This window comes from Lates calcarifer, linkage group LG6 (assembly GCF_001640805.2).
Source record: "Lates calcarifer isolate ASB-BC8 linkage group LG6, TLL_Latcal_v3, whole genome shotgun sequence".
In the NCBI taxonomy this organism is placed as follows: Eukaryota; Metazoa; Chordata; class Actinopteri; family Centropomidae; genus Lates; species Lates calcarifer.
The window spans coordinates 22,321,651-22,346,736 of NC_066838.1; the positions used below are offsets into that span (position 1 = coordinate 22,321,651).

Genomic DNA, 25,086 nt, shown 5'->3' on the forward strand with positions numbered 1-25,086 from the left:
GTTGCTGCATACACACAGTTAAACAAATACGTCTTCTGCACACTGCATGTCCCTGGAGGTAAATACACCAATTCACAAAGTCACAATTGTCTTCTCAACATACTGTAGCCTGCCACAGTGCAACCAAGTCCTTAAAGGAACAGGAGGGTGACTCTTGATTTTCACAAGAGGAACGAGCCTAACATCAAAATTCAGCCTCTGCTCTATTTGCTCTATTTATATATGAGTCCCAGTTGGAAAATGGTTCACACTGATGCCATAACCACACCAGTCTCTGCACTGAATGAACCTGTAAGACCTGCACTTGTTCGTCACAGCCTCTTCAGGGGTTAAATTTGGTTCTCAAATAGCAGCATAAAGGAAAAATCCACATAAAAGCAGAACCTCTGTGCTTTTTTTCCACAATGATTTTGCTCTGTAACATCACAATCGCACAGTTACAGCATCTCCCTGAGCACCAAGACATGAATTAATTAGTGACAGAGTTGGGGTTGTCATCTTTCTTTGAGATATTACATCAAATTTTAGGACTTTCTAACATAAAGTTCCTTCATAACCCAGTGAAATCATTACGACTGCAGCAGTTGTTTCAGTATTCACTGTCCACAGAGCAGCTTCAGGATTTGTCTCTACATGACATCATCTCTCTGTTTAGCTTCAGGACAAACTGCACTATATTCAGTATTATAGAAATGTTACATATTAGTCTTGTTTAAGGTGGTATTTTCTGTTTGAGAACTTAAAAACCTGTATGGATGATGGCTCATTTGGAGCTGTCCCAATGTGTAGTGATGATTTAATATACTGCTGTCAGTAGCATGTGACATGTTAACCCAGGCACGTATGAAAATGTACTTTTATACAGATGTAGATTTGCATAATAAAGCAGTAATTACCTTTAAAAATATGTTATTTATACCATAGAGGATGCTAATATGATAGTTTAGGACATGTACACGCTGTTTCTATGTAATATCATCATGCATATTCTTTTATTTGGATTGTATCTTGAATATACAAAACTTTGTGAGATGCAGTTTGGCCACAGACTTATAGGGCAAAACATAATATAACATGATACATACGTTAAGCTGGTTCCATTCACCTTGTTCGACCTCTCCTGTTAATGTGATTGATCAGCTCCAGCTTTCAAATTCACTCATATTGACAGTTTATAGAGGAAAAAAAAAGAACACGAAGCCGTAGAGATCATTTGCTTCAAGGCTGTTCACATACCCCGTGCTTGCCTAGTTGCCATGGTGACGTTTCTAGACTTGATGATTTCAAAGTAGGATTTCATGTGAGACGGAGAGGTGGAGGGGGTGGGGGGGGGGCAGAGAGAGGAAATGATGGAGCTGGAATACAGATGAAAGGAGACAGGACCAAACAGCTGATGTCACCTTTTGGTTTCTGTGTTAGCGTTGAGAATTGAACAGAAACAGTTTGATCCGGTTCTCTGATTGACGACAGGAACATTTTGTCTCTGAGGTAGTAAACAAATATTACACAGTGCCACAGACGTTGTCCAGTCTGTCTTTCAAATTGTTCCTGGTGCAGTGTTTTTTTTTATTCTCTCTCTCTCTCTCTCTCTCTGTGGCTTGACGTGTGCTGCTCTCTGCCCCCAGACACCGAGTTTCCATGGAGGCAGGTTCGTCCCTCAGCCTCAAACGACGATATGAAGAGGTGGACAACAGCTCTCCATTCTCTACACCTAAGGACTCGGACGATGACATATCCAGTAGTGACAGCGCTGACAGCTGTGACAGCCTCAACCCTCCTTCCAGCACTGCATTTACCCGTAAGGAACAACAGAAGACACACATTAAAGGCAATACACCCTAAAACCCACTCAAACAGTTAATTAGAAAAAGTACTTCCAGTCATTACTCATGAATAACATTACATTCCCAATCTCCTCTCTTTTAGCCACCTCCATCCTCAGACAGCACAAGCCGTCACCGGGTGGGAAGCGGGTGCGTTTCGACGTGGTGACGGTGTATTACTTCCCCCGGCGGCAGGGCTTCACCAGCGTGCCCAGCCAAGGGGGCAGCTCCCTGGGCATGGCCCGTCACCACTCCTCCATCAGACACTACACGCTGGGCGAGTTTGCACGTGAACAGGAAACCAGCCACAGGCACACTTTACGCCAGCACCTGCGCCAAGAGAAGCTCAACGCCCGCAAGATGAAGGTAAATTCAGACAGAAGAGTGTTTGACCTAAAAGGATGAAGTAAATAATACCACATTGCAAAGGGCTGTTCTTTGGGTCAAGTATACAGTATTTCCATTTTAACTGAGAGATAAAATTCCACTTGTATAGCAGTCCTTTTTTTTCTTCTTCTCCCATGAATTATCTCATGACCTCTCAGCTTTATCTTGTGACCCCTTATCCCCTCTCTCCATTTTTGGAACCACTGCACTAAACTACCAAAATTTATATAAAGTGGCTCCATCTTAAAGAGCTACAACAGTGAAATGCAACAATCTAACCGAGGAATATACACGTAGAATAAAACCACAGGGGCTTCTGCAGATTGAGTACTTTTACTTTTGACACTTTAAGTACATTTTGGTGATAATTCCTCTGCACTTTAACTCAAATAGGATCATGAAATCTAAAAACTTTTCCTTTGAATGGAGTATTTTTACACTGTGGCACTAGTTCTTTTACTTCTTCCACCACAGTCCCATGGAAAGTTTTATATGAACGAATTAAGCCACAGATAAATCTGTTTTTGAAATATCAGTCTCTAGGATAATTATTTGCCACCTGAACTCGAACCACAGTTCACACTTCTACACTAACCGTCGTCTACAGCTGACGAGGAACGGCACAGTGGAGTGTGCTCAGGCCGACCTGCTGACCCTCGAGGACGTATCAGACGAGGACCTCGATGTGGACGGGGTGGAGGTGGACGACTGTTTCTTCCTCCAGCCGCTGCCCACGAAGCGGCGTCGGGCCCTCCTGCGAGCCTCCGGCATCGCCCGCATAGATGCACGGGAGAAAGCCGAGCTCAGAGCCATCCGCCTCTCGCGGGAGGAATGTGGCTGCGACTGCCGTTTGTACTGCGACCCCCGACACTGCGGCTGCAGCCAGGCTGGCATCAAGTGCCAGGTAAGGATTGTTGGCTTGTCTGTGGATGTGCAGAAAGGAGAGAACCAACGTGCAATCTGCTGAGAGTCAAATGAGTCAGTATGTGCTGCTCGATAAAACCTGTGCCCTTTTTAATTTGAAGTTTTGTGTGTATTTAGCATTTGTTTTCCCATAGGCCTTTTTCACTGAAGATATCTGACTTGTCGTAGCAGGAAAATCACAGGTGTACATAATAAAATTGATGAAGGCTGAATTCCATCTAGCTGTGTCAGTCTCATGCTGGCTCACTGTCACACTGTCATAGCATTGAGCCATTAATTACATTAGTAACACCTGTGCTTTTCCTACTATGACAAGTCAAAATATCTCCTTCATAAAAGGTCTATTCATTTAATTGTTAGCAAATACTTTTGTTTTAATTACATCGTCATTTGTTCTAACTGTAAACCACTCGGCATTGTGTGCCCATGAAGTAAACATTCAGTTATTCTGGTGAGACTCTCTTTATTGTTTGAAAAGATGAAAACAGATCACTGTGTCACCATAAGATAAATTGTGCTCCTGCAGGACTTCAATGGAGTTTTGCCAAGTTTACATCTTGCATGTGTCTTGTAAAGCTGGATGTTTTATTCTGGGTGAACATGGTCACTCTTATCTGTCCTCCATTTGTTGAAATCCAGTGTTGGTACTGTGGTTTCAAATGTGGGCAGTGAGATAGTCCCAACTGGAAGAGAATAACCTAAAGGACACTCTGTGCATGCAGAGTAGTCATGACAGATTTTACTATTTTGTTTCCATATGATGCAGAACTGCAGTCAAATCGATTCACTGAGATTGAAAAGCATCTGTTTTACTGATCAGTGCAGTGAAACAAGTAGAATTTAAAATCAATGCAGTGATGCAGTGAATGAGTCATACCATAATCTCTCTGCACCTTATTTCTCACATTTCAACTCTTATACACACACACACACACACACACACACACACACACACATATTATATTGATATTTTTTTCATATCAACATTAAAATCCTTTTACCTCCGAGTGTGTATGTTGCTGAATGATTGAGTTTCTTATGTTGCTATGAATTAGTAGTACAATGGGATCTAAAAGTCTGAGACGGCTTTCCCATTCACTTGAATGTCTCAACATCTGTCTCTGTCCTTTAAGCTGCACAACACTTAAATAACTTACATGACATTGACTCTTTTCTGTTAAATAAAATGAAAGTGAAACTGAAATTGTTTTCTCTTCTTTCTTTCCCAGGTGGATCGAATGTCTTTCCCGTGTGGCTGCTCTAGGGATGGCTGCGGCAACGTAGCAGGTCGTATCGAGTTCAACCCTCTACGTGTGAGAACTCACTACCTGCACACCATCATGAAGCTGGACCTGGAGAAGAGGAGGATGCTCATTCCAGGGGACTGGGGACCAGTACACTGAATCTGACCCAATGTCCTCCCCCACTTCCACTTGCCCTACTTCCCCGGACCTGTCCTCTGTCACTGGTGTGGACTCTGAGCTAGAGGAGAGCGAGGTGCAGACAGTCGTGGAGGTTCAGGATCTCCTGGCGGAGCAGGACATACTGGAGCGAGAGAACGAGACAGCTGTATTGCACCTGCAGAGTGCGGAGGAGCAGGAGAGGAGGGAGAGAGAGGAGGCCGAAGGCGAAGCAGTGCAGCAGGAGCTGGATGCCGAAGGTCTCACAGAGCAGCCTCTCTGCCTTCTGCCCAGTGCTTTGGGAGGGGAGCTGCCCGAGCAGGCAGAAGTGCCGGGTGTGGAGCAGGTTCTCCTGCAGGGGCCATTCCCCACCGGGGCCACCGTGTTGTGCATCACTGACAACCAGGAGGAGAGCCCCTCTGACCTTCTCAGAGACTCCACTTCTCTGCTCTACTATCAGCTGAGTCCCATACAGCCTGGAGCCTTTGAGACCCTGCCCAGAGCAGAGGAGGCTGAGCAGGAGGAGCGCTTGGTGAAAGAACAAGATACAGGAGGAGGCAAGTGTGTGGAGGGGAAACAAGGAGAAGGAGGAGGAGAGGAGATGAAGGATGATAAGGCTGACAAGATCACCTGCAGGCAGAGTTTGGGCAAGCCTTTGACCAATGCGATTCTGTGCTCAGACGAATGCGTGGCAGCAGTGGAGGAGAAGCCCTCGAGTTGTCAGCAGAGCCTCTCTGAAGAGCAGTGCCGAGGGGAGTCCTGCCTGGGAGAAGAAGTAGATCCACTGCCTCCTGAAGTTTAATTCTAGCGTCTCTGCAGATATTTTGCACAATAGCTTCATCTAAGATGAATAAATTACACATTTCACATTTATTACTGCTATCATTAAGAAAGATTACAGGTTGCAATCTCTTGTAGTGACTGTCATTGAATTATGTGGAGAATGAGCTTGAGTATTACTCAACATGAGGGAGGGGAGATGCTGAAAGCACATACAGATTACTCCTCAGAAGTAATATGGATGCAGTTACAAGGCAACATTGTACTGTTGGGAGTGATGAATGCGGCCTTAATGGAAAAACATAAAAACACTTGTGTGTAGGAGTCATTTGTCGATGAGAAATACAGCAAGTACTGCTTTGTTAATTTCCAACACAGCAAACAGAAAACACAATGTGTGAATGCTGACATAAGCCTTTTGTTTGGTGGTATATAAAGCTATTACACTAACACAAATTGTTTTGCAGTGCGCAGGAAGCTGGTGTATTCACATACTTACCGGCTCAATTTCCATTACAGTCTTTGTGCTGTAGTTAAGCCAAATGAAGGCCTCTGATAGTATCCTCCGCTGAAAATAGACCTAATAATCCTGGAAATACTTGTTTTTGTGTACTGTATATGCATTTGCAATGTGCAAGACAGAGCCGAGGTTGCTGCTTTTCTGACCTGTACGCACATTGTGAACTGAGGGTAAAGAGTGTCGTGGCTCTGCTGCATTGAGATATGAAGGTAAAGCAACACAGAGCAGCAGACTAGCACTGGCCTTAGTTGTTGCTCTTGCTCAACTCGGGCTGTTCGTGCAAATGCAGTCGATTCGTCAAAAAAAAACAAACAAACAAACAAAAAACCCTAACTAAAAAAAAAAAAGAAAAACTAGTTTACCTATAGTTGCAATGCCTATGATATTATTTCTTTCAGTAATGTGTCTTTTGTGGATTAGATACTGTTGGCTCTGAAGTTCTCACAGTCTGTTTTTTTAATGAGTGAAAGGAAATGTTATTTCTTTCATACTGCTACACTGTAATGCCATGTAGTCAGTCTTGTCATGTCACGATGAAATGCCAGAATAGATTTTCCCAGTCCCATTTTAATGAGTTGTTCTGTGAGGAAGAGATGATTCTGACTGAATCATGTGAAGTTTCATATGAAGAAAACAGCATTTTAAAGAGTCAAAGAAAACAACAGCCTGTGCTCTTGAAAGTAGTTATATGAAATGATGTGATGTTACTAATTTATGGATAGATTGACAACAACCTGAATTTGTATATTTTCTGTTCAATCTGTATGTGTGTGTGTATGCCTACTTTACACTTGTATGTCTGTGACAGAGAGAAAAGTGTGTGTGCATCTGAGCGTGCATGTACATGTACTGTATTATGAAAAGGGGGGAGGAGGTATATTAGTGAGGATACATATTTTATTCCTGAAAGGTGCTGATGTTACAGATTTACAATTCACTGATTTTTCTCCCTACCATCATGAGAAATATGATTTCAAGGAGCTGTGTCTCGATGACTGATGTTAAGAAGCAAAAGTGTTGGAGAGCCTCTTGTAGGAACGCAATAGCTACTGCACTGCAAATCATTATGGAATGAGGTGTTTTGTCATTGAGTATGTAAATGCAATCGTATAACGTTTCTGGTCTTTAAATGTCTTTTTTAAGCTACGTCTGATTGATACTGATCCGCATAAGTGTGCCGACTCTCCTTACACAAAATCAGTCCTTTGTTTTGTTGCCTAAAATTACAGCTGTTGCTTTTGGGAAACACAGGATGTGCTGCTGTGTATGAGATGTCTGATGTATTTCTTTGCCTTTTTTTATTGTCTTAATATAAACCTGCTTAAGAGTTGCACCAAAGCAGTGGTTTCAAGCCTAATTAAATGATGCTTTCATCCATCAGATTTTAACAAAGCTGATTTATTGTGGCCCTTTGTGTTCGCGTGACTTTGCCTTGCAATAGTGCCATCTTTGAAGTGACGATGATTACAAGCTGCCTATTGTTACGCTTTTGTCCTTGGCTTTCTACTAATAGACTTAGGTTTGGGACCACTGCATCAAATTAACTCCAGTACACTATGTGATTGTGTGTTCCTCTGTGTGAATGGGGTGTGTGACTGTTGAAAAGACAGATAAGTTTCGACTTCATCTAAAAGCTGTGAGAACTACTCTCATGCTAACTGTTGCCTAAAGTGGACAAAAAGTTTTTTATACATAAATAAAAACAATAAAATACTCATTTCAAAAAGGATAAAGTTTATGTGTGTTGATTTTAGTACTTGATAAATCTTTAGGTTATGATCATACGATTTAAAGGTCATGGGTTATGCTGCCATTAATCACCTTTTGCCTTGACCTTTATCAGGTGAGACTGTGATCATTATAATAATCAACAGCAAACTTACATGGCTGACCTAAGACTCTCTGAAATCTGTAAATCATATGAGGTTGAACTGAAACAGAAAAGCAGAAAATGAGAAGCCGTTGTCCTCTTTCAGACGCTGGAGGTCATGACAATGATTGTTGCAGCATGATTATTGACCACTAGATGGCAGCATAAACTCAGTGCATTCCTACTAAACACAACCTGCTCTGTACAGTCCATGCAGTATCAGTGTCACATAGTGTTCATTCACTGCAGTTGTTGCTCTGAAATATGAGGCTCTACATGTTTTCCATGCTGCTCAATTATAGTACCACTTGAGATATTAAAATAGCTGCCTATAAGTCATCTTTAGAGTGTTTTCTTTTCTACTGTGATGCAAACTTGGTGAATTTAGGACAGCCTCTCTCACAACCTAGTTCTCCACTCTCACTGACCAGGCTTTAATTCCTCAGAATGTTCAGTGGCTGTAAGAAAACATTTTTTTCAGACATTATCTAACAACTTAGAGGGAGGCCTCTTGTGTTTCACTGGGTACAACAACTGATTGTGGAAGCTAAAATATTTGCTCTTTTCTCTCCTCAATAGCAGGAAGTAGTGCACTGGATAAAGTGACACATTGTCTCCCCTCTATTCCCCGGTGGCCTGAGCCAGAAGTGGCGTCTTGTGAGCGGCCTTTTGCCAGTGTAACCCACACAGCTCTGAGGTCTCTGCTCTGGGCTGCAGGAAGCAGACTCACTGCTCTGACATTTACTTCCTTTATACTAGCTTTGCAAACCAAATACAGAGAATCCTGGTACAAATAACAGTCACATCAGCGATTGTGTGACTCTTTAAAAGATTGCTATTATCTTTAAGAGGGCGAACATGTTGTTATATTAAAGGACACTCTGCCGATCCTACGCATGAAGTTCAGTTTACACAGTTTGAAGAGCACCACTCAGCTTGTAAAAACAGTTGTATAATGTTTTCTGTGGCTCTGAAGGACCTTTGTCAAGTCAGAGAAAATGACCCCATTCATAGATTTTTCCCAAAAGCCCTTTTTTGCTACTTTGCTGTATTCCCACAGTTTTTAAAATAACTGTGAAATACTTTATACCACAATCACTATATAGCACAAATTCTGCAGAATATGAGCATTGTAGACACAATTTTCCCCAAACTTCAGTTTTGTTTCCCAGCACTGCACCCTCATATGTAGCTACTATTTACAAAAATACTGTAAACTCCCCAGTTGAACATTATCTTGTTTTCTTCAGCTGTACCTGCAGTCAAGTACCAGAAGGAACTGCCAAGTATTTGATTGTATTTTGAAGAAACCTAAAAGGCAAAAATCAAACAAAGATCTGTACACTGTACTAGTCGCTCCCAGCAATGCTAACTGAGCAATGTTTTGATCTACTAGAGATCTTTGTCAAATCACCATGACAAAACAGAACAAACAGTACATAGACACAAACACATTCATCACACAGCTGATTGTGATCTGCATGACTAAAAGTCAACCCACTCTCAGGCTGGACCAATCAGAGCAGAGATGGACAGCACTACCTGCCAGAGTGAGGAAGGCAAAAACAACAACATGTGAAATACAACACCTCAAAGGTAAAACCAAATGTAGATCACAGATCATTATAAAGGAACCTCCATTACAAACTTGGAAGGTAGGTTTTGAGAGATGTGAGGATTTATCAGGGATGATAAAAGATGCTACTGAGTCACATTGTGGAAAATGTAGAATCCAATGTATTTGAAGCTTGACTCAAATAACATAGGACTGAAAATCAAGGGACTGAAACAGGGCATATATCTACACAACTGTTTAAATTTGGCCAATTTTATGTCTAATGTGTCTCTTACAAGTTTGTGGAAGTGCATTACTAAATTGCTGGTGTACCTCTTTAAGTGTAACTCTTCCCTTGAAGTTACCTGATTAAAATTCCCCTTCCCATCTATGTATGTTCCATATTCAGGACTGAGAATAGGCCCACACACATGCAAACAAACACCACAAACATGCAGAAACAAATTACCGCTGGAACCCCTGGAACAATTGTGGTAGCAGTACATAGCTTTGAGAACTATGCATCATCTGTTTAACCTTTCCGGCCTCTGGTTTCCTATTGTTTTACCTCTCCAAAGGCCGGAAGGAGTCAGCCAGGCCAATAGCTTCAGGGGTGATGACGGAGCACATCAGGAGCCTGTGGAAAGATTTTAAGAGGACATTAAAAAAACATCATAATCAGGGGAGAGAATGGCTCCCACAGTCCTCATCTGTTGACAGATGTGTAAAATCTTGAGCTTTATCTGGGCTTTAATTTTACTGTTGTGACTGGACAGAGCTGTGGAGAGCAACTGGGCATTAGGAGGGTTAGGGTTAGGAGTGACGTATGTGAAATGGAAAGCTGCCACACCACCTCACTCCAGTCTACCAGTCTGAAAGTGCTGCTCCAGCGCCTGGAAAGAATGCTCTCTCTTTCCCTTACTCTCTGTGACGCCAGCTCTATGGCATCATTAGGCCCTCACCGAAACCAATCCCTTTTAAATGGCACTATTCATAAAACTGGCTCATGGTATTTTCACTAGCCTGCCCTGCTCTTCACATGCTGGCTGAACTGAGGATGGAAATCCAGACCCTCCGGCAAAAAGTTCATTCTGTGTGCTCAGGAGAGAGGATCCAAATATCCTCCTGAAAGAGGGAAGAAGGAAATATTAAGGTCAGTAAAGGTCAACACAAAACTTTTAATTATGTATATTTATGCTCCTTGTGTATATATTTATGTTCCTTGTAAATACAGTTCTTGCTTTTCGCTCGTTTCTTTTACTATAACTGTCCTTTAACACCAATATACCAAGACAAATTCCTTGTATGTGCAAACTTACTTGGCAATAAAGTCTGATTCTGAAAACTGTAGCTGTTCAAACATTTTCTCTGGGCTCATTGATGAAAAAATAATACATCTCAAGTAAGCTTTTTAAGTTTTCTTACGAATAGCTGTATGATAAATATGAACTTACAGCCGACAGTCAGTTAGCTTAGCTTAGCATGAACACTTAAAATAAGGGGGAAACAGCTAGCCTGGCTCTGTCCAAAGGAAACAAAACCTTCAAAATGTCTCGGCAGAGACTTGTAACTTCTCAAAGTCTATGCTGGTTGTCTGCCGGTCCTAGCAAGCAAATATTCAGACACATACAGCTGTCTGTTGTCACGCAGAAGGGGATGGGTTGTAAACAGGAAGTGGCAGAAATGATAAGTTGGTTACCAGGTTATCTGTGGTTATGGGTCGGGGAACACAGGGGAAGAGGCATATATTTGATATACTCTGCAATCAAGGAAGAGAGTTAGTAATGCAGAAAGTGTCTTTACCGTTTCAGTGTAGTTACATACTGAACCAGCAGTTGATCATTTTCAAGTCTGGAAAAGTACACTAATTTGAATCACTGAGAACACAGGCAGTCACTTGAAAAGTATAAGTGAATGTTTTTAGAGCATTGTTTCATTATTGTACAAATACTGACTTTAAATTGCACAGTACAGTTTTATGGAGCATAAAATGAAAAGCAGATGAACAACAAAATCCTACTGTGAGCAGCCTAGTGACCATAAACTCTCTCTCTCTCTCTCCCTATATATATATATATATATATATATATTCCCACAGTTTTACTCAGGTCTTGCTTATCTTTGTCATTTAGGTGCTCTGTGTGGTTAAATAAACCCCTTTTTAATTTGAACCTATTAGTTGATTTTAATAATCTTTCTTCTTATTGACTATTTAAATATCAAATAATAAAATACCTGATACTTTGATTCATTTATTTAAAGACTTATTTGTTCTTTTGTAAAATAATTGATGCACTTCTGCTTTAAGACCATGTCCATGACACGGTTGGTGCTCCATGTTCCAAAGACTGTTTCTTCAGTGGAGGAGTAGCTGCAATGAGAGCCAATCATCGATAAATCATCATCAACACTAGAATCTTGTTTTTTCCATGTGTAACAGGACAAAAGGTTGCTAATAATTCATTTGTGACAGGTGACTTTGTAGCATTAGATGCAGTCCAGGTTTGACATTAGTTTGAATGTGCAAGGACACTCAGAAGCCAAAAACCAGGAGATTTCTGTTATATCATCCACCTCTGGGTATAAAGTGGCACTGCCAGAACAAGCAAAAAAGGAAACTGAACAAAAGCAAAGCATGGCAGCACAACTGAATGAGTCCCAGCCGAACCAGAAAAACAGCTGTGTGTCCACAGCTGTGTGAAATATGTTGCGTCTTGCTCTGCCTGTTGGTCTCCAAGGACATGTCATTCATCGCTACATCCAAGTTCCCTAACAACAACGCTGACACAACATACACTATGTAAGTTACTGGGAAAACAGCATGTAGTTTCTGTTCCGTGCATGTTTCCTTGTGTTTTTTTTAAATGTTACATGCTCTTGCTTCCTTTTAGTCCTGTAATAAAAACCATCCCATTAGCTAAGCTACTGGCTGTGTGCCCAGCTTTCCTCGAGGTAGAAGTTAAATATCTATATGCTTACATAGTCTCTGAACAACAACCAGTGGGTAACCTCATCTGAATGTTTTCTATCTTACCCGAGGAGAGAAAAGAAGTGACTTCATATCAGAGGTATCCGGAGAAAGACAAATCTGCATCTCCTGTCTGACCCTTGAGGCTTTGAGGATGCTTTTAATTAATGTAAACAAAAAGATTGCCTTTACAAATTGGACTGTTGTTAATTTGGTGAGAGTAGTGTGTAATTGTGGTTGTTGACTGTCTGACTTGTCTGGGTCTTTCTTCATGATCACTTCTCCTTTTTTTTAAGGAACAGTTGCAACAGATGACGTTATTGGGACAAAGGATGGCAAGGTTCAAAGATTGATGGATGGACTATGATATCATCCCCCCTGATGTGGTGATTATGTCATTAAAATATTGTTGTCGCAATATTACAATGCTGTTCATGCTCTCACTGCCTCTTGGGATGGCAATGTCATGCTTTCACCCAACCATTTTAGTCCAGACTGAAATATCTCAACAATAATTTGATGGATTTCCACAAAATTATCTACACACATTCAGGTGGCTGGAGGCCAAATCCAAATGACTTTGACAGCCCCTTGACTTTTTATGGAGACACCCCAGCGGGTCAAACTTTTCTTTTTTTGTGAAATATCTCCACATCTACTGGCTGGATTACCAATTTGGTACAAAACGTTATGGTTCCTAGATGATGCATCATGATGTCTTTGGCAATCTATCTTTTCTTCAAGTACCATGATGCAGTTGACATTTGTGGCTTTAAACGAAATGCCTTGATAGCTATTGGATGGCTTGTGACAGACATTTATGTTTCCCTCAGGATGAACTATAATAACCTCGGTGATCTGATTTCCCATCTAGGTCAAAAATGTTCGTTCAGTTCTTTGTTCAGTTCGAGGTCTGAACTGGCAGTGACGTCACCTACGTGTTGTAGTTGGGGTTAATAATGGCGCTCTAAACGGTATTTTGCGTAGCAACATGTCAACGGACAGAAATTTAACTGTATCGATGACTGATTTAATGTGAAACAAATAAGACAGAACTGCAATGAACAGTAAAATTAGAGAAGTGTTCACTACTTTTTGTGCGAGGGGCAGCCATCTTGAATTCTCAACTCGGGGTCTGACTTTTCGAGTTGGAAACGACTTCAGGGCGCGTTTCAGCTGAAACGTCCGATTAGGAACTCGGAATTTCCGACTTCCGAGTACAACTGGAACGCACCATTATGGTGCTTTGAGCAAAACCCGCAATATCTGATTTTTGGTCACTTGGGGGCAGTGCAAACAAGTTGTGAACACAACATTGACCTATCATATATTTGACACACGTCCAGCAGTCGTGGAGCAACATTATCATTTATTTGGAGTCGTGCCTCTGGTCACCTAGTGAATGTAAGTCCAGTATTAACTCTCCTTTCAGCTCTGCTTTGGTCTCTACCAACATTTGAGCGAGCATCTGGCTCTTTAGCTGCTAAATGCTACACTGTGTTCATCAGCTATGCTAGCTGTGTCTGTTTGTCCTTTGGTGCTCAACAAGGAGTTACCAACAGTTGGCAGGCTACCTCACCAAAGTAAGATAGTGAACATGGTAAACATTATACCTGCTAAATGTCAGCATTGTCATTGTGACTATGTTATGCTAATATGCTAGCACCACAGTGCCCGAGTAGAGCCCCACAGAGCTGCCAGTGTATGTATAGGCTTCAGCTTGTGTTTACATCTTTCAAACACGTATTGAAGTCTGAGAATGAAAAAGAAATAGAAACGAAGCAGTGTGTTCAAGTGGCCCCAACACTGCTGCTGCTGTCGCCTCGGGCTCAAATGATCAACAGCATGTTTGTGGAGGTCAGACTTAGTGTTGTAGAAGTGGTGGGAATAAGAGGGATATGTGGGAAAGGATGTAGAATCACTTCCTGTCCGTGTGCCCTATTCCCCAATGAACAATTAAGTGAATCATGTAAAAGTCCCTGTTTGTGGCAGAGGTCTAACCCCCACCTCGGCAGGCAAGTCTCTCTTCAGCCTTAATTAAAACCATATTCCTATAGTAGATTTTGTGTTTTTTATCCTTCTGGCAGTGATGATGATGTTTTCAGTAGCAGTCTTATGTATTGATAGATTTATCCAAATGACCGAATTTCCTGCAACAAAGGGGTTCACTGGTTTACCTGCAAAAACAATGCCTTGCCCTGTAGTCTCTGTGGGTAAGAGTTTCCATACTCTGTGCTGGGCTACTACTCCCCCTCACCACCCTTGGTGTCATGGAAACATGTATGCAGAAGCAGGCAGTGGTGTGTGTGTGTGTGTGTGTTTAGTATGGGGATGTTGGAGGGTGTTTTCCATTTGTGGAATAATCTGTAGGGGTGGAGTTTACTCAGGAAACATGGTGCTTAAGGTTACAGGTGCAGATTAGTTTGAAGCTGATAAGAAATCGTGTATTTTGGCTAACTGCACCCTATTCCTTGTAAAAGCAGCGATTAGAGTGATTAAAGTGATGCGATAAAATATAAACTTTTATCACTGATTTCACCCCTTATGGTTAATTTAGGGGATTACAATTTTTCATCCTTGCATACTAGCTTGTTTATAGCCTGGTGCCAGATGGTTCTTGCTTTGGGAAAAAAAAAAAAAAAAAACTCCATCTGTGTCAGTATTGCAATTTGTTCAAATTCTCAAAGTATAAAATACATTTATATATTTTCAAACTACCATTAAAAAACACATAAAGAATATTTATCCATTCTAAATGTAAGGGAATTTTGTCATAAACAAGACACTATTTTTTACCTGCTGTGTCATCGGTGCCCATGTGTGCTGGGAATCGGGGCCTAGTCTCAGGTTACCGCTGGGAAAACAGGCGTAGCGTGATTCCAACAGGTGATGGGCTTGATGGAGGGGCTTGTCATAACACTGCAGCGCTCCATCGCTGGGGAACCACTGCTGAAAATTAATTACACATCAGGGATGACTTCGGAAAATTATTTATAGCCTCTCTTGGGAGTTTTAGTGGAAAGGGGATCCCATCTGAGAGAATGGGAGCATCAGAGGCCTTTCTCTTAGAATAAACTGCTCGTCAGGACACTGAGCAACATCCCCAAACAAAGTAATGTGAGGTCATTTGGAGTGTTTTTTTTTTTTTTTCAAAGATCTGCTCTGCATCTGTGAGCTGATGTCAAATTTTAAGTGTTAGCAATCAGTAACAGAGACCAGATAATGTCAGCTCAACCAAATGAAGATGAGGTTAAGCTCCTTAATACTCTGGAATGCTGAATAGGTTTCTGTTTGCTCTGTTCTTTGTTTCCTCTTGGTCATTTTTTATATTTATGTTTCAGATAAATCACTAAAAAGCAAAGCAGGTGCAAGATAAAGACTCTCTTTTGCAGAGTATTCAGCTTAAAAAAAAACTCTGCTCTAAAAGATGTTTCTGGTAATTGTGTCTGCAGGATTCAGACGATCTCAGCACAGGCATGCAGAGTCACCTGAGCTGTCTAAACTGGTAAAGAGGGGAGATTATGCACCGGAAAGAGGGCAGAGTTAGAAGGTCGCAACGCTGCTCAATGTCAATTTGATCCCCCTCTTCTTCCTTTGATGAGCAATCACACCCAGTGGTACTCCCAGAGAAAATGTTATGGTCGAGCACTTCCGTGAGATGCGATGGCTTTCCCATCAGACCCTCAAAGGGAATCATAAAGAAATCTGGTCACTGGGGATCTTCGTTTGTCTGGGTTTTTAAGAGTCAACTGAGATTGACAAGGCGTTTCTGAAAAACATCAGAAGACTCTGCTGTGACCAGGGTGCAGATTTACTTGGCTTCATCTATGTCAGACAGCATCGTAGGATCTGATAAAATATTTCAATAGAAACCAAAAACCCCCTTCCCCAAAAGGAATTAAGCTCTAAGGGAGAGAGAGACTGAGAGAGAGAGAGAGAAAGAGAGAGACGAGGAAGTCAAACTGCCACAAATTCTTGGCAAAGTAAAGTGACGGATGGTTAATGATTAGAATATGTCCTGATTTGCCTCATTTCACCGTCTGGTGCTGTTTCCCACAGGCCACTATTTTTCCCCCCAGGTTGTAACACTAAAAAGTCACTGCTCAGTGTGGGCACAGCAGCTTAAAATAGGTGCAATTAGTGTTCTCTTCCTGGCCTGATAAAAATTAGAGTGAGACCTTTGCAAGTATAGATTTGGTGCTGAATGACCCAAGGAATGTATCAGACTTCTCAGAGATGTTTTGGCCGTGGGAGCAGTTATACTTATTTTGTGCCCTTTTCTGAGTAGATGCCATGGCTTACATCCCAGTGAGTGATGGGTGATCCCCATGTTTCACATCCTTAGCTGAAAGATTTTTCCCCACTGTTCCACTATAAAGCCACAAAATCCCTTTTCTCTTTAAAGGGTTGGTTTCACATATGATTTAGCCAAAGTGCCTTTTTAAAGGGTTGGTTCACCCAAATTAAGTAAAAACATATTTTCCCATTTATCTCCAGTGCTATACCATTTTTTCTATGATTCCAATGGAGCAAACTCCATTTGCTCATGAAGATAATCTAATATGTTTCAGTGTCGGACTTTGAGAAGAGATGGTTTTACCAACATACAGCTGTAGTTTTGTTTGGCAATCTCAAAAGTTTTAAGATAACCATCTCCAAGACTTCTGCCTCTATCCCAGTTCAGCAGAGATGATTGAAAATTTAATTGTTGGTTCTCATAAGATTAGAAAGTGATATTAAAAATAAATAAATAGATGTGTTTTTTTAATGCGGAAACAGTTTCCACGGATCACATTGTTCTGGGGTGGAAGCAAAAGTCTCAGAGACAGAAATCTCTAAACCAGGACAAATACAACCACAACCATGTGCACAGCTCTACCGCTGGAGGTAAGTAAGAAAATATGGTTTTTGTAATTTGGGTGAACAAACACTTTAGAGAACATGTAACGCTAAGTCATATGCTAACACACACATGCTCAGTCCACTTTGCTCTGTGTTGAGTATGACCACATTAGAGGGTTCTGTAGTTTCTCACTAACATCAGCATCTGACCCTGCAGGCCGTTCCCTGTATTCAGGCTCCTTCATTAGGCTCCCGCAGAGTGTGACCACTCACCCAGGGAGGGGAGGTCATCTCCCAGCCCTTCACTAATCACGGCCTCCCCTCCTGAGCAGCCAGACCCCCTCACCAGCAGCTGGCAGGTGAATCAACGCGCCCTTTGTCGAATCACCTGAGGGGCTGTTTTCTCCCCCTCAGTCTTTTTTTTGTGCTGATTATGTGGTAAAAGCCAGTGAGTCAGAGAAGCACCTTTGTTGGGTTTGAACCGACAGCTGCTCATTCATTACTTTAATGTTTTTCTTTCTTCGTCATCATAGAGGAGTCTTGCAAGGCATGTTCTAGTATTTACTGTGGTGATGTATACTTGTGTGTTCATGTTTAGAATCAGATCAAGCTGTCCTCCCATTTCTCTCTGTCTGTGTAATCCTAAATTTATGTTGAGCAAAATCAATGTATTGAACAAAATAACAAAATAATGAATCAGATTACATATATAGTGGAAGAAGCGAAGGAAGAGTGGTGAAATGCAAAGAGAGGGGGGAAGTGGGAGGAGGGAGAATATGATGAGTGCAGGACTGTGACAGAGGAGATATATGAACGTGGAAGGTTTAGGAACCCTTGCCGTTAATGCTTGGCTTTAAATCACTCTTAGAGCAGGGTGTGTCCCTATTAGTGAATAACGGAGCTTAGAGCCCCATGCTGTGGTAATGAGGGTACCCGGTGCCTTAACCCAGCATGGGTGCTCTTGCATGCAGAGGAGGTTGCGGGAAAATTGAGCCATGGAGTGAGGAAGCCTACATGATGTGGACTGAGATTGTTTCTTTATAAGAGGCACTGAGGAAAATGTTCCACAGTCGTAGAGAGTTAGCATGAGGAAACTATGAGCTGGATTCAAGGGAAGTAATGAGATATATGTGTCTTTCATCTGAGCAGTTGAGTCATCAAACTGTGTGCATGATAAACTTTGCGTTTTAAAAGAATTACATTTTGGGAAACACGCTAATTCATTGCTATGATGCTAAATGAAGTACAAAGCGTGGAAACAAGGGAAAACAGCTAGCCTATCTCTCTCAGCAGGCAGCAAAATACGTTTACCAGCACCTCTTAAGATAATTGATTAACATGGCTTCTCCTGTTTGTTTAATCTGTGAAAAAACACACAGTATAAAAGCTTTAGGTGTTAGTGGTCAAATTTTATTGCCTCCAGAAAAAGTGCTGTTTCCAGTCATTATGATAAGCTAAGCTAATTGGCTGCTGGCTCCAGTGCCATGTTTAACAAACAAGACTTAAGAGTGGCATCCATTAATTAATGAAGTTCCACATTTATGAACAGCAGCAGATTCACAAGGAGGTAATTGAGGATGATGACAGGTATCCACACGGGGTGCTGTCACACCAGAGACTAAGGTTCACATCCTGTCTATGGTCAAAAAAAGCACTTTGGTTAAGTTTATGGAAAGATCATAGTTTTGTTTGAATGTAAATTAAACCAGACCATGATCTTTTCATAACCTTAACCAAGTGCAATGAGTGACTAAACATAACCATAAAAAGGTTAATGATGTTGTAGCCATAACAAACTGATGCTGTACTACAAGATCAGATATTTTGGTGGAAAACAAATCCACTGTTAGTGATCATGTAACTGATATGTTCAGTATCAAAATATTTGCGACTTGCCAAATACAGAAATTACCAACAGATCCTCATTATGTTAATTGAAAAACGTAATCTGGTCACAATTATGTTTCCTATAAAACACATTTGCTGTTGCAGTTTAGCTGCATATAAACTTAATTTCTAGGAGGCAGGTTTGGTTTATAAAAGAAACTTCAGGAAAATGCTTTAATTTTTAAATGAATTAAATCTGTCTACTATCTCACATCCTTCAACAGGAAAATACAGTCACATATTACAGTGACCAGAGCACTTTCTCCAGATGCTTTCAGTTGAAGGAAAGTGTTTTCAGTAACTATGGCAGGATAAACAAACACCTCCCTGCTTTATTAAAGCTGTTTTGAACAAAAAAGACTTATTCAGATTGTGTGTGGGTCTCATATGGTTTGATGCTCAGTGTGTGGTAGTAGTTCAGCAAAATGACATATTATTCTATATTAAATTTAGCAAGTTACCCACACAGGAACTCTGCAAGATGTGAGAAAGATGTAATCTCAAACTGACTTCTTCTCACAGCTGTGTGAAACTCAGTGAAGAAACACACCCTGATTATTTTGCTTTGCTTTGCTGTTTGTGTCGAAACCACAGCAGTGGTGTTTCAACGTTTTAGTGTTTTAGTTTATTGTAAAGGCATGAGGCGTGAGAGTGGAATTCTCCTCAAATTTAGGCAAGTAGTTAAGTAGTTAAGTAGTTCCCAAAATGTCAGACTGTTCCTTTAAGAAATCTGTGCACATTATCGATGATAACATTCTTGCTCTTTTCTCACAGTCAGGTTACAGATGTTCTGCGGTTCTCCCTTGTGTTATCTGAGAGCTTACTTTCCTGTCAGATTAGCATTTCAGCTTCTTTTAAACACACCACAGTTTTCTCTGTTTTTCTACAAGCAAAAAAAATCCTATTCTCTTATTCATTATGTCAAGTATGATCGAAAGGCGACCACAGAAATAGTCAGCAACCTCACAGGGCCTAGTCAAGAAATAGTTGCAGCACGCAACTCCCTGTAAAACCACAACTTGTTTGTGTTGCATCACTGATGTGTGCGACTCAGAAGAGCCTCCCCAGTGAACATTGTCTCGACCCTCAGACAGTGGAAGTGAGTAGGAGTGGAGTCACTGGCTGAAGGCACAGACAAAGTGCTGGATCACTGTACTGAAACATTTCCTCATCTTTGAGGCACTTTCAGTAACCAGACCCCTTTAACAATGCGTCCAATTGTGTTATTAACAAATGATCCGACGATAAAGTCTTTTATGCGGTGAATGTCAGTAACAAAAGAGCAGGCCACCCTCAGATTAGTGGTAATGTGGTGGATAAGGACACTCCAGATCCCAGAAGTGTGGAACAATTGGTTGTTGTTCTCATGGAGTTAATGTTACAGCTTGTCTTGCCTTGACTTTCTGTAATGTGGGGTGAGAAAGAGGTTGGTATCAGTTAATCATTTCAGCTGTCAGTGCATTTTTTTTCAGTCAAGAAAGATGCACATGTTTGTCCTGGTATCACCTCAAATCTTCTCCTCTTGAGGTATCTGAAGAGAGATGGGAACACCTGGCTGATCGAGGTCAGAGGAGCCAGATGACACCTGTGGAATTCAGCCCCCAAACACCTGGATAGAGTCTGGACTGTGAGTTGATTCTGTTTGCCCTAAAAATATCTGGCTTTTTGACTGTCTGTCTGAGGGTTTATCAAACTGACTTGTGTTGATAAGTGGAAAAAAAATAAAAAATAAAATCACATCTTCAGAAGCTTCTGCCGATTTCCAGCAGAGCCACAGATCAAACAGATCTCTCTAATTGGAAGCATAATACTTTGTCAAATCTTTTCAATGTGTTTCAAATCAATATCTCTCCATTTCACATCTGAGGGCCTTTCACAGTTCAGAACGCTCCAAGAGGTTTACATGCACTGAATTTACCTCATTTCTTTTTCGCTTAGCGTGTGGTGACTTTAATTGGCTGTAGGAGGTTGCGGTTCGAGACGTAAGGACGCCCGACATGACTGCTATGGAAATAGCACGTTATGAGTGAAGGAAAGCCTTACTCATACACTGCGCACAGAGAGGTCTCCATAGCTGTGTCATCAACGTGCAAGACTCTCAGCTGAGAGAATGGGCTCTCCACAGCCAGTAAATGACCCCACCCAGCTGGTCTCTGCTGTCCTCATCCAAAATCCTTCCCTCTCCACCTCCCACTAACATCATCAGCATGGACTGCACCACAACTGAGAGACATGGAAGCAATTATAGCAGCAGGCACGGGAACATAAAGTATAGGCAGGGTGAAGTCAAATCTGAGCAACCTAAGAAAAGGCTCTGTTTAAGTCTGCGAGGGCACTGATCATTGATTCAGGAGGCTGTCAGGATGGGTGGTGTTACAATAAAGAAAAACTGGAGGTGGTGGTGAGAACAATAGTATCAAATTTTCTGTGCCTCTTTGTAAAGTCCTATAAAAATAACCCTACTGATGTAATTAGGGTTATCTCAACTTTGGGCTAGGAGCCATCAAATTTTCAACAGAACACAGCCGTTACAAACTGGGGGCGGGAGTTTGAAAGACGTGGGCGGTACCAGGCATGGAGGGTGTAACGAAAGATACTGTCAAATTATGGTAAATAGAGGATCCAGAGTTTAGGAGCTTGACTCAGCTCACTGACTAAATGTCAGGATATGTCAGTTTCTGCAGAATTGATTGACCATTTTTTATTTAAATATGTTTCTTCCAAGTCCCTCAATTGTGGCAGGAATGGAAGTGCAGCATATGAGATATTGTCACATTGATGGATAGCATCAGAATTTTCAAGTCTGTCTCAAAACTCAGGTACCCTATGTACTGTACATTAAAACAATTTTTTACTTGCCGTAACCATTCCTCCTGCTCTGGCCATTAAAAGATGAACTTCCACTGTAAATGATGGGGGACAAAATCCACAGTCCTTGTTCCATGCAAAAATATATTCCGAATTATATCTCAAGTTAACATGAGGCTTCAGTAGTCCGAGTTAGACAATTCAAGTAAGTATCTTCTATAGTTATGTTACTATCTCACCACCATGGCTCAACAAGGAAACACTTTGGAAGACACCAAATTCAATTGATTAACTTAACCTGCTGAAGCTTTTTATTAATTTAAGATAAAATTTTAGTATATACCATATTTTTTCACAGAATGAGGACTGTGGATTTTGTCTCCCATCTTTTCCACTGGCAGTGTGTAAGGAAGGGATCTTTTAATGGCTAGCATGGATGAGAGGACGGATTACAGTGCAGCAAACTAACCAGTTTCAGTGTCTATATGGGCATGTGAGTATTGTTTTAAGACAGTGACCCTATTCTGCAAACCATTTATACATTTCCATTTTTTTTCCAAAGCATGCCATTAATTTTCAGACTGACTTCAGTTCAGTCTAATATAGTATGTACTTTATATCAGCCAAAAGCAGTTAAATGTTACTGAATACCCATCCCAGGACTGTTTGTGGGTCTTCATACTGAAATGGCTTGACCTGAAACTGCCTATAATGAAAGCATATTAATGTAGGAACTTGTGGTATGCTTTGGAAATGGTCAACAGTAATGTAAAGTATATGCAATTTGTAGTTAATGGGCAAAAAAATGCAAGGCCAATGATGTGGTCCATGAAATCACTTTTTGTTTCTGGATGCACACCAGCGGCTTTGATTCTCACAAGATCCATGTAATTATTTCTGAATCCAGATGATAATTTTTCTCACCACTTACTTCTCACAGACTCACAGACCATTTTCTGTGATCCTCCCAAAATACCAGCACTATATTTTTTTTCTTCTGGCCTTCCACCCAAGCAGGGGAGGTCACTACCGTTCACATCACTTGGGGTATTACAAGACAACAAGGTATTTCTTCCAAGAGTAACCTAACTCCTCAGTGGCTGTGGTTCGGCCAGATCCTGATGAGCTGAGGTGGGTCTGTCCAAAAGAGCTGGACGCGCCCATGACAGCAGCTCCTCAGGGAGTCCACCCCTCCTTGTTACTCATGGAAACCAACATGTTTGCTGGGAGACTCAAATATTCCAGGCTGTCCATGTCCCCCAGTTGCAGGGGTGGGACAGCAGGGGGACAGCTGTGGATTTATGCATTATATATACTGTATGTGCATTATGTGTGTGACTCAAAGTGAATGAGACAGGCTGAGGGATGGGGGCTGTGTTGTAAAAGGGAAATTTCTGCCTTAACAGCTCCCGTACCTAGGCAGAACGCACGCAGAGGTCTGCGCCAAATCGTTAATAGAAACCAGACATAAAGGCGTATGAGGAGTGAGGCTTTCACTGCACAGCTCCAGAGGGAACCACTGGAGGAGTGACGGTGGAGAGGAGGAGGAGGAGGTGGGAAGTAGGCAAAAAAAAAGAAAGGAAGACACAAAGACAGAAGAGAAACAAAGAAAGAACTGGATGGATAACAAACTTTTAACCGTTATTTGCCCTCGGAGGCAGGCTGAGATGGGACCGTTGACTCCCTATTTGTATCTGAGATTTCTCCATCCACTCGCAGGATGAATACTACTGACTGATAAGGGGGAAGCCAGCATAGCACTTAACTGAGATAATTCTTTAAAACTGAGCCTGCTGTATCTGTGTGAAGATACGCCACTGCTTGACATCTTATTGATTTGACTTAAAGGATAAAGCACCTAAACACAACCACATGCACACACACGCTGTAGATAACCACCCAGCTTCAACTTTAAAACTCACTGACAGCTTATTGAAACATAGCCAGCAGTGTGGTAGAAAATAAACATGGACATGGACAAAATGTAAAAACTTTAGTATGGTGTAATAGTGTTTTTTTTTAATTTGACAAACTATGTCTGAAATGGGAATAGAGTGGGAACAATTGGAGTACTTGTGTAATTTGGGACACTGGGACGTCAGATCAGATGATTCATGCTCATAATTTTGTGAATCAGATGTTTTCTCAAGACCACCAGACCTTTTGCCCTCTGTACAGCTGCCTTTCCTCTCCTCTCCTTTCGTTTCCTCTCCTCTCCTCTCCTCTCCTCTCCTGGAGAAATTCCGGTCATGTGTGAGGCATCCAGCTAGTGAGAACAGAGGCTCCACTTCAGTCTTTTTCTGACTGTACTGTATGCCAGGTCATAAGGACGAACAGTGCGTACCAGTGAGTGGGGAAAGCACTGATAAACGGTACTGAGAAATACGCTGCCTTATTTAGAATCACAGTTGGAAGAGGGTTTGAGTCACAAGGCATCTGCAGCACAGTCTCTCCAAAGGAAATTTATTAGGGAGAATGAATCAGCATTTAAGCACAAATGTCAGGTGTTGGTGTTTATGCTCCGGAGACTCTGTATGAGATAGATGTATTACCATGAATGGTCAATTCTCTCTCGGAGTGAGACATTTAGTCTCCAGGTGGTGGCAATGAATCAGCATCCAGAACAGTGCTGTCACTTCCCAAATGACTCTGAGAGACTTGAAACATAAGTGTCATGTTTTAGTTGATTTTCGTTTTGAACAATCTGCAATATAATGATGAAATGATTGAGAATGAGTGGGGGTTTGGGCTTCAACAAACAAACATAACTGAGCTGGTCTGCTTTATTGCATCTCACTAATTCTCATTCAGACTCAGTGGCTGTCTTCTTCTCTCCTGCTTACCTAATTATAAATGGGCATGCAACTGGAAAACAAGGTCACTCTCTGAGCCACAGGGTGTAGCATATTGCTACTAATGAAAAGTTGGTGATGATTTGTTGCTGTCTACTCTGCCTTTGTATATAAAGACAGAAATGTTGTGTATTAAATGTTCTTATTTAGCAAGTGAAGACAGTGTGTGGGTGTTTTTGTTCACCTTAGATGTGTCTGCTCCACCTACAAGATCATCATCATTCAGGTGTGCAAGAGACTTTGGATTACCTGTAAATATCAACAAAATAATTTAATTATTCATTTATTTAATGAACTTTTTTGTAGAAAGTGGGAGAAAGATATTAATTTGGAAAATAACAACAGCCAAGAAAGAAGACGTGTCAGCAGCCAAACCTTTTCCTTTAACATTAGACACAGACACTTACAATTTAACTTAAGTTGTTAGTACACTTCACACAAGAGAAGCTTCACTCAGTGAACCAAGTGTG

General features: G+C 41.4%; 1 protein-coding gene and 1 long non-coding RNA gene across 2 annotated transcripts; both read left to right on the forward strand.

The window, feature by feature from the left end:
- The first annotated feature begins 1,625 nt into the window (after window positions 1–1,625).
- csrnp2 (cysteine-serine-rich nuclear protein 2) lies at window positions 1,626–7,560 on the forward strand. Its single transcript, XM_018680826.2, is given in 5 exon segments — window positions 1,626–1,798; window positions 1,927–2,189; window positions 2,818–3,114; window positions 4,364–4,519; window positions 4,521–7,560. Coding segments are annotated over 5 exon segments (1,692 nt in total). The 5' UTR covers window positions 1,626–1,638; the 3' UTR covers window positions 5,337–7,560.
- Window positions 7,561–18,423: 10,863 nt separating this feature from the next.
- LOC108886265 (uncharacterized) lies at window positions 18,424–24,774 on the forward strand. The gene is made up of 3 exons (XR_007813445.1): window positions 18,424–20,382; window positions 20,484–20,583; window positions 20,895–24,774. It is a non-coding gene; the product is annotated as an uncharacterized LOC108886265 (long non-coding RNA).
- The last annotated feature ends 312 nt before the right edge of the window (window positions 24,775–25,086 follow it).